The sequence below is a fragment of the Papio anubis genome, chromosome 18 (genome assembly GCF_008728515.1).
Source record: "Papio anubis isolate 15944 chromosome 18, Panubis1.0, whole genome shotgun sequence".
Taxonomy (NCBI): Eukaryota; Metazoa; Chordata; class Mammalia; order Primates; family Cercopithecidae; genus Papio; species Papio anubis.
In genome coordinates, this window is record NC_044993.1 from 71,311,720 (window position 1) to 71,321,737 (window position 10,018).

The 10,018-nt window shown below is 55.9% G+C and overlaps 1 protein-coding gene across 1 annotated transcript; it reads left to right on the forward strand.

Moving 5' to 3' along the window:
• The first annotated feature begins 6,621 nt into the window (after positions 1 to 6,621).
• Positions 6,622 to 10,018, forward strand: ZG16B (zymogen granule protein 16B). Its single transcript, XM_003916400.4, is given in 4 exon segments — positions 6,622 to 8,107; positions 8,194 to 8,272; positions 8,471 to 8,573; positions 9,530 to 10,018. Coding segments are annotated over 4 exon segments (600 nt in total). The 5' UTR covers positions 6,622 to 8,026; the 3' UTR covers positions 9,867 to 10,018.

Here is a 10,018-nt window from a genome sequence, read left to right on the forward strand (position 1 = left end):
CGCGCCGGGCCGGGGGCGCCCCCTGGGGGCGGGGCGGGGTGGGAGCTCTGCCCTCTACTCCCAGCTTCACACTCCTGGGCCCAAGGGCTGTTTGGGGACTCTCAGCCCTGATAGCGCCCTGGCTTTCAGCTCCTAGGGCGGATCTTCAGCCACACTCCTTGATGTGGCCCAGACCCGGTGGACCCCACAGCCCCTTTCTTGTCTGCAGCCCAGGGGTCCTGGCTGCCCGCTTGGTGCCCGGTGTCCTCCACCTACCACCTCCTCCAGCACCAAGGGCCTGGCCGTGAGCCAGGAGTCCCCTTAAAGCCTGGGGGCCCCTGAGGGCCGGGTGGGGCCTAGCAGCATGGCTGATCCTTCATGAGACTTTCTATTTTTTTTTCCTTTTTTTTTTTTTTTTTTTTGAGACGGAGTCTCGCTCTGTCGCCCAGGCTGGAGTGCAGTGGCCGGATCTCGGCTCACTGCAAGCTCCGCCTCCTGGGTTTACGCCATTCTCCTGCCTCAGCCTCCCGAGTAGCTGGGACTACAGGCGCCCGCCACCATGCCCAGCTAGTTTTTTTGTATTTTTTAGTAGAGACGGGGTTTCACTGTGTTAGCCAGGATAGTCTCGATCTTCTGACCTCGTGATCCGCCCATTTCGGCCTCCCAAAGTGCTGGGATTACAGGCTTGAGCCACCGCGCCCGGCCCATGAGACTTTCTTGGGAAAACAGTGCTCTTGGGCCGGTTCCACCCAGAATGGGGATCCTGCCAAGTCTCTACCCAGGCCGTCCCCACTGCGGGCTCCCACTGGGCTTTCTTCACTCCTCTGAAACAAATTTTTTTGATGTTGTTGAGATGGAATTTCGCTGTTGTCGCCCAGGCTGGAATGCATTGGTGTGATCCCAGCTCACTGCAACCTCCACCTCCCAGGTTCAAGCGATTCTCCTGCCTCAGCCTCCCAAGTAGCTGGGGTTACAGACACGCACCAGCACACCTGGCTCATTTTTGTATTTTTAGTAGAGACGGGGTTTCGCCATGTTAACCAGGCTGGTTTCCAACTCCTGATCTCAGGTGATCCACCCCCTCCGCCTCTCAAAGTGCTGGGATTACAGGCATGAGCCACCGCACCGGGCTGCAATTCCACTTCCGAGTATACACCCAAAAGAACTGAAAGGAAGGTCTTCAAGATATACTGGTTTTTGTTTTTTGGGGGGGTTTAGTTTTGGGGGTTTGTTTTTGAGATGGTGTCTTGCTCTGTCGCTCGGGCTAGAGTGCAGTGGCGGGATCTTGGCTCACTGCAACTTCTGCCTCTTGGATCCAAGTGATTCTCCTGTCTCAGCCTCCAGAGTAGCTGGGATTAGAGGCACCCACCACCATGCTCGGCTAATTTTTGTATTTTTAGTAGAGATGAGGTTTCGCCGTGTTGGCCAGGCTAGTCTTGAACTTCTGACCTCAGGTGATCTGCCCTCCACGGCCTCCCAAAGTGCCAGGGTGAAGGTGTGAGCCACCATGCCCGGCCTTCAAGAGATATTTGTATACCCATGTTCATAGCAGGATTATTCACAGTAGCTGACATGAAAGCAACCCGAGAATCCATTGACCAATGAACGGATCAGTGAAAATGGGAATGTACAATTACATGCCACATAATGAGGTTTTGCTCAGTGATTGACCACACAGGTACACGACAGTGGTTCCATAAGATTATAATACCATATTTCGATTGTACTTTTCTATGTTTAGATACACAAATACGTATTATTGTGTTAGAGTTGCCTACAGTGTTTAGTATGGTAACAAGCTCTGTAGCTTTGTAGTCTAAGAGCAATAGGCTAGACCGCCTACCCTGGGTGTAGCAGTCTATGCCACATAGGTATGTGGAAATGCACTCTGTGATGTTCCTGCAATGTTGACATCACCTAGCCACGCTTTTCTCAGAAGGTATACTTGTTGTTAAGTAATGGATGACTTTCTGCTGAACTAGACATTTAAAATGATTAAAGTGGGCCGGGCGCTGTGGCTCTCACCTGTAATCCCAGCACTTTGGGAGGCTGAGACAGGCAGATCACAAGCTCAGGAGTTGGAGACCAGCCTGGCCAATATGGTGAAACCCCATCTCTACTAAAAATACAAAAATTAGCTGGTGGTGCTGATGGATGCTGTAATCCCAGCTACTTGGGAGGCTGAGGCAGGAGAATCTCTTGAACCTGGGAGATGGAGGCTGCAGTGAGCCGAGATAGCGTCACTGCACTCCAGCGTGGGTGACAGAGCGAGACTCGGTCTCAAAAAATTAAAAAATAAAATGGTTAAAGTGGTTTCATGTTATGTGTATTTTATCGCAATAAAAAATAATGTTTTAAAACCTGTGAATAGGCCGGGCATGGTGGCTCACACCTACAATTCCCACCAGTTTGGGAGGCCGAGGCGGGTGGGCCCCTTGAGGTCAGGAGTTCGAGACCAGCCTGCCCAACATGGTGAAACCCCGTCTCTACTAAAAACACAAGAATTAGCTGGGTATGGTGACTGGTGCCTGTAATTCCAGCTACTCAGGAGGCTGAGGCAGGAGAATCGCTTGAACCAGGAGGTGGAGCTTGCAGAGAGCCAAGATTACACCACTGCACTCCAGCCTGGGCAACAGAGAGTTCATCTCAAAATAAATAAATAAATAAATAATAAAACCTGTGAATATACACTTCCAAATTTGTGATTTCATTGTATGCAAATTACGCTTCAAAATGAGAAAAGCCCAACCCTACGACAGTCTGGTTAATGACACGCGTGCGGAAGTGTCTGAGGGGAGGTGAACTGAGGTCAGCACCTGATATGTCTGAGGAAAGCAGATGAAGCGATGGGTGGACGGAGGGTCCGGGACATGGGCAAATGTAGTGACATCCACACAGGAGAATGCTGAGGACAGGAGAGTCAGGGAGTGCATGGGTGTCACTGTCACCTTTTACTCTCCAATATGTCTGAATTTGGGTGGTAAATGTAGGGGAAATGTCTGTTGGCTTTGTCCTTGGAGGACAGCTCCTCAGGGCCCATCCTCAGCTTCCGCCATCTTGGTCCGTCTGGACCGTCCATCCTCGAGTCTCAAAAATTCTAGGCCCTCCACATGGCTCACAGTGGGGGCCGCAGTCAGGAACTGGCCTCCCGGACCAGTGACGCACCCACAGGGCTACTCCCTCTGCAGCCTCCTAGGGAGGGCTCAACCACTCCTGGGAAGGAGACGAGCAACTGACTCAAACCAGTGTGAGGCTGTTCTAGTGTCTGACACCATCGACGGCCTCATCCGGGCTGGTCCTCATGTATCAGTCCATTCTCATGCTGCTAATAAAGACATAACTGAGGGTAGGTATTTTATAAAGGAAACAGGTTTAATTGACTCACAGTTCAGCATGGCTGGGGAGGCCTCAGGAAACTTACTATCACGGCAGAAAGGGAAGCAAACACGTCCTTCTTCACATGGTGGCAGTAAGGAGAAGTGCCGGGCAAAACGGGGAACATCTCTGTATAAAACCAGCAGATGTTGTGAGAATTCACTCTCTATCACGAGAACAGCAGCATGGCAGTAACTCACTGCCCACGATTGAATTACCTCTCACCAGGTCCCTCCCACAACATGTGGGAATGATGGGAACTACAATTCAAGATGAGATTTGGGCGGGGACACAGCCAAACTATATCACCTCAATAACACGGACTGGTTTCCCCAGCAGATGGCCGGCGGCCACAAACATTGTCTCGCTCCTCCCTCCCAACAGCCTCAGGCGCTGGGGTGTGCTGGGGCCTGTTTATTGACAGAGAAATCGAGGCTGAGAGTGGCTGCGTGAGGTGCAGTCAGGAACAGGGTCGGAGTGTAGCGCCGGGCCAGGCTGCTCAGGTCACTTATCACGGAATCTACCGGGGCAGGTGCGAAGGCTGAGCCAGACATCCTTCCTCCATTCACAGGACAGGGCCCGAGCAAGTCAGCTGGAGCACAGCCACGGAGGTGGACAGGGTGGGCCCCTGTGGGGCACTTCCTGGCCCCCAGGAGGGGAGGTCAGGGGAGTGGGGCGAGCCCCAGGTTCTAAGCACGTGCCTGCCTCAGGAGAGATTCAGGGGGATGCTAACCAGGTGCTATGGGCTGTCTTTGTCCCCGAAAGTTCATATGTGGAAGCTCTAAGCTCTAAGCATATGTGTCAGAGGTAGGACCTTTGAAGGTGATGAGGTTGAGATGAGGCCATGAGCACAGGACCCCCAGCGATGGGTTAGGGCCCTTATAAGAAAAGGAGACCAGGACTCTCTTCTTCACCCCTCCCCAAAGAAGAGGACACGGTGAGAAGATGGGGGTCTGCACGCCAGAAAGGAACCCTCACCAGCAGCTGCATCGCTCAGCACTTTGATCCTGGACTTCCAGCCTCCAGAACTGTGAGAAACAAACGTCTCTTGTCTACCAGCCCCCTACGGCGTGGGATTTGTGTTACAGCAGCCTGAGCTGACCCAGACGCCAAGGAGCAACACACGCACCAGGGCAGGCTGCAGAAACCAGAACCCGGGAATCCCGCCTCCATCGACTTGAAACTTGGGAATAGTGCATTCTATTTTCAACACTAGTGGAAGGTGAATTATATGAAAGATTAGGCAAAATGTGTGGTTATGTGTCCTGGTTTTCCAATAAAAATATTGAGTTTCTCTGGGGAAAGTGCAGATAAAACGCTTAGCACAGAGTGTGGCACCAACAGGAACTCAGTGAGGGCGCAGGCGGGCGTGCAGGAGCTTCGGGTTTCAGGAGCACAAGGCTGCAGTGCCTTCCCTCAGGGCCTCCTTCTCCAGCAGCAGACGCTCAAGGACAAGTCACAGGCACAGCCCTGTGTCGCCCTGCTGGGGTTGGGGCAAAGACCCCTGGGCTTCTGATGCTGCCCCTCCCCCAGCCAGCAGGACCTTCCCTCTGGTTCCTGAGCCCCAGGGATCCGCTGAGGCCCTAGGAGGTGTCAGCTCCTGGTTTTGCCCAGGGTCTCAGTCAGATCAGTCCTACCCGGAGATCTGAGCCAGGGACTCAGGTTCTTGCCTCCGGTGAGGCTGGGGGCTTCCTGCAGAGGCTCAGCCTGGCCCAGGGGCTGCAGGGAGGTCCTGGCTGCTGCATGGGTTGCAGATGGAGACCCTCTTGTCTGCTGTGCCTCAGGCTGCAGAGCCACAGAGGGGTCTTCCCAAGTCCCACACCTGAAGGGCAGGGAGGCCAGGGACTTGTGGCCCTAACCCGACTCCTGACACACAAGGACCAGCCGGCCCAGGGCCATCTCTGCAGGCAGGAGAAGGCCTCATTGTTCCCCTCTCCTGGCAGAATGAGGACTGGGTGTGCCCGGGGCAGGAATAAATGCTCAGTAAATCCCTCTCTTGGGAGCCCTGATCCCAAGGGACAAAGGGCCTGTGTTGAGTCTCCCTGTACGCGGGCTCAGGGCCAGCACTTGGGCCAGGGCAGATGGAGGGTGGGAGAGGGGTGCCTCCCACTAGGTGGGCTTCTTCCCCAGGTCAGGCATGCAGGTGAGGAGGAGTGTCGTGTGTGCATGCCCCCCGCGTGCAGGAGAGGCTGGGCGGTGTGTGTCTGGCTGCATGTGTATGCATGCATCTTCAAGTGCACGTGTGTGAATGAGCATGTGTGATCCCCATGTTCGTACCATCTTAACCTCCCCTCCAGTGTGCACTGTCTCTGCCTCCTAGTCCCCCCAACCCCAGCTGGTGCTTCTGGAGTCCTGGCGCAGATGACTCTCCTTCTGGGCACCAAACCCTGTCAGCCTGGAGTTAGGAAGAAGGCCTCTGAACTGCCAGCAAAACATGGAAAGGTGCCCTCAGGCTGGGCTGGGGCAAGAACACAGCCCCTTTGTGCCACCTCTGAGCTCCTGTCTCCAAGAGCTGTGCTGGCCAAGGGCTTGGCCTCTTCCACCTCCACCTCCCTGAAGGAGGTTCCTCCTGAGAGGGGCTCCTCTTACCCTCCCCCAGCCTGGGGTCTGCTTCCCTTGAAATCAGAGGAGCGCTTGAGGGAGTGCAGAGAGGTGCAACTGGGGCCTCACCTTGAAACACTAGTCAGTAGGAACCCAGCCCTGATCAGCCTCTCCAGGGAGATGGTACAGGCGCTAGAGCAAGGGCCAGGTGCCAAGGCTAATGTGCTGCTCTGCTCCTGCCCCGTCAGGGCTGGGGGGTCACGGGGAGCCCCCTTCCTAACTGTGCCATCCAGCACCAGGTACAGGGCTATGGTGGTTCTTTGGGAATAGGTATTGACCAGGGGTGGGTGGACATTTTGTGTGAAGAGCCAGATAGTAGAATTTTAGGTTCAGGGGCTGCAGGTCTCTGTCACAGCCATGTGAGCTTCTGTGCAAGCATGAAGGCAGCCACAGGCCACATGCCAATGAGTGCACGGCGGCTGTGGGCCAATGATGCTTGACTTATGAACTGGGGCATGGGAATTTCAAATAATTTTCATGGACCACAAGACATTGTTCTTTAGAATGTTTCCTAAGAATGTTAACATGTAGGAGACATTCTTTGCTCATGGGCTGGGCAGAGGTGCCCAGGTGGTGGTTGGCTGGGCTGTATATCGCCACCCCTGGCACAGGCCCTGGTTCAAGTCATTAAAGTCCCGCCCCTCTCGCAGCCCCTGCCCACCCTCATCCCGTTGAGACCAGCGTCCCCGTTCCTGGCGAGCCAGCACTTCCAGAGTCATTCCGTGCATACGCAAAGCCCTTCTCCACACCCCTCTGCCTGGGAAGCATGTGGGGTCCAGATACATTGGTCTTCCACCCTGTTTCCCTGGGGGATGGGTGTGCAGTGGGAGCGTCCCCCACCCTCTCCACCCAAGTTTTCCAAAGCCAGGGATCCACCACCGGGGCTCTCAGCATCTCCAGGTGGACGCGTCTGTGATTTCTCAGCTTTTGCTCTCTCCAAAGATTAACGTTGTACAGTCTCCCCTAAGGCATAAAGTCTAAGGGTCAGGGAAACTGGCCCCGGGGGGAGGATCTCAGCTCCTCACAGCACCCTCAGGGGGAGGTTCTGCTGTTATCCACACAGAACAGAGGCCCAGAGAGGTGAAGCAAGCGCCTGCAGATCCCAGCCCAGCTACATAAGGAAGCCGGGCTGGACCCGCCTCTGGCTCGAGGGTCCTGTGTTGGTGATCATGGCTCTGTGGCTGTTCCGAGTGGTCATGGGCCCTGCGGAGCTTCAGTCCCTGGAACACACACGAAAGGTGTCCTGAGGACACGCATGGAACTGCGTTTGAGCTGCAATCTGTCCCCTGATTGCAGGGCATCTGACAGCCTTTATATCTTCTCCCCTGATCCTTATCCGACACCCCACCTCTTCTGCAGACTCCAGCTCACTCCCAATGTCCTGGGTCCTTCAGGGTCCTTGGGACGAGACATCTCCAAACACCACCCTGGGGGGTCGCCCTCCCCAGGCCCTCTGCCTCCCATCGTGGCAAGGACTGCACCTTTGGTGTCCTTCCCTCCCATGATCTCTGAGCCCCTGAACACTGGCTCATACCCGCTCCACCCAGATGCAGCACAGAGGAGAAACCCAGGCAGCCTCCAAGGGCAGTGCCTTGAGGGCCAGTGCCTGGGGCACCTGTTGCACAGGGCACAGGACACAAAGGGCTGGGTGGTCCATTCAAGCTCTCTTGGGGCCCGCATCGAGCTCAGCCTGGGTCCTAGGAAGCCTGCCAGGCACCAGGTGCTGCCTGAGTCTGAAGGAGGCCCTGACTCCAGGTCGCCCACGGTGGCAGTGGGCCCCACGGAGCTTCTGTGGACCCTTGACCTGTTACCCTTGGGTGGAAGCCAATAAGCCAGCCTCTCCCCAACTCTGCCATCCAGGTCGGCACCAGTGTTGACTGAGAGAGCCCAGAGGTGATCGTGAAGTGCCTGTCACTGTCCCCAGCTCTGTTTGTGTAGGCTGCAGAGCCAAGACAGCAAATGCCACACGTCCGGGAGCCTCCCCAAGGCCGGCCCTGGGCCTTCCCCCAGGAAGAGCCCCACGGCCAGCTCCTTCCTGTACCCCTGGTGGCCCCTTGCTCCTTCCTTCTGGATGGGGGCCCAGAGGGCCCAGGAGAGTATAAAGGCGATGTGAAGGGTGCCTGACACAATCAGACACCCAGTCACAGGCGAGGTAAGGTGCTTGGCTCCATGGGTGGGGCCCAGCGAGGCCACACTGGCCCTTGCTTTGGAGTCAGGAGGCCTCTCTTCTTCCCACAGAGCCCTGGGATGTGCCGGCCAGAGGCCATGCTGCTGCTGCTCACGCTTGCCCTCCTGGGGGGCCCCACCTGGGCAGGGAGTAAGTCGGTGGAGTCTGCCCTCAACCTCCCCTGCCTCCCTCCAGGAGAGCCAGGGCCTCACCCGGCCCTTGTCCCAGACTAACTCTGGTCACAGAACCATCCTGTCTGCCTGGAGGGGCGGGGTCCCCTGTTCTGGCAGAGATTGCCCCCATATCACTGCGTGGGGATTTTCTTCCCTTTTGTTCTCTTTTCTGCAGAGATGTACGGCCCTGGAGGAGGCAAGTATTTCACCACCACTGAAGATTACGACCATGAAATTACAGGGCTGCGGGTGTCTGTGGGTCTTCTCCTGGTGAAAAGGTGAGTGAGGCCATGCCCCCACCCATCCCACAGTTTCAGGAACTCGGGGCAGCCGGTAGGCACCTGTAGCCACTTTTCCCACGCATGCCTGGCTCCCACCGATGCTTCATGGCTTGAGTAGAGGTCAGACCGTCCTCCCTACCTTCTTCCTTCAACCCAAGCTCAACTCAACCAAAAATGACCTCTCCGTCCCCATGCCTGATAGCAAAGTCAGGGAGAAGTCTGTCCGATTACTGTCAAAGAAGACAGGAGGTAAGGGTCAGAGTGGACCACTGACTGAACATGAGTCAGCAGAAGTGTTAGAGGCAGAAATCCAGGACCATTTCCTTCATATCGAGGTGTCTCTGCTGGAGGTCTGGGATGGATTTTTGCCCTGCACTTAGGAGTTCTGCGGTCCTGGGAGAGGGGAGAGAAGCCCAACAGCAGCGGAGACTGTGTGAGCATGGCGAGCTGGAGGGGTGCGTCCTAGGAGAGCAGCAGGGTGAGGGAGGGATGCAGATAAGCCCCGTCGGGGAAGTGCTGGCGAGTGTGGGAAGTCACCTGCCCCTCAGTCTGTGAGCTGCTCTGCTCAGAGTGACTAAGGCTTGGGAGGTCCAGGCTCGGCCAGAGGCAGCTCATATGTGGGCCACAGTGACGGCAGCTGGTGCCTTCTGCAGTCACGTGGACCAGGCACTTCGCGGAGCTCTCCTCGCCTGGACCTCAGTGACTCCTCCCAAAAATCACATCCACTTTGCAGATGGGGAAACTAAGTCCGAAGAGGCTGAGTAATGAGCTCAAGATCACAGGGCCTGAAAGTGGTAGAACCAGGGTTGGTGACCAGTGAGTTTGTGTCAGGGACCCGAATTCTGATGGCGCTGGACTCTCTGCATCCTGGGAAGGAGGGTGGGGGTGCTGAGGACCCGGGATGTGCTGGGCCATCCCAGATCTGGGCGTCCAAAGCTTTGCCTCTCCCCCAGTGTCCAGGTGAAACTTGGAGACACCTGGGACGTGAAACAGGGCGCCTCAGGTGGGAATACCCAGGAAGTCACCCTGCAGCCAGGCGAATACATCACAAAAGTCTTTGTCGCCTTCCAAGCTTTCCTCCGGGGTATGGTCCTATACACCAGCAAGGACCGCACTTTCTATTTTGGGAAGCTCGATGGCCAGATCTTCTCTGCCTACCCCAGCCAAGAGGGGCAGGTGCTGGTAGGCATCTATGGCCAATATGGACTCCTCGGCATCAAGAGCATTGGCTTTGAATGGAATTACCCACTAGAGGAGCCGACCACTGAACCGCCAGTTACTGTCACATGACCATCAAAGGCACCCTCGGGTCTCTAGGGTGGGGTGCGGGGCCATCCGAGCTGAGGCCATCTGGATGGTGGTGGCTGACGGTACTGGAGTAACTGAGTCGGGACGCTGAACCTGAATCCACCAATAAATAAAGCTTCTGCAGAATCAGTGCA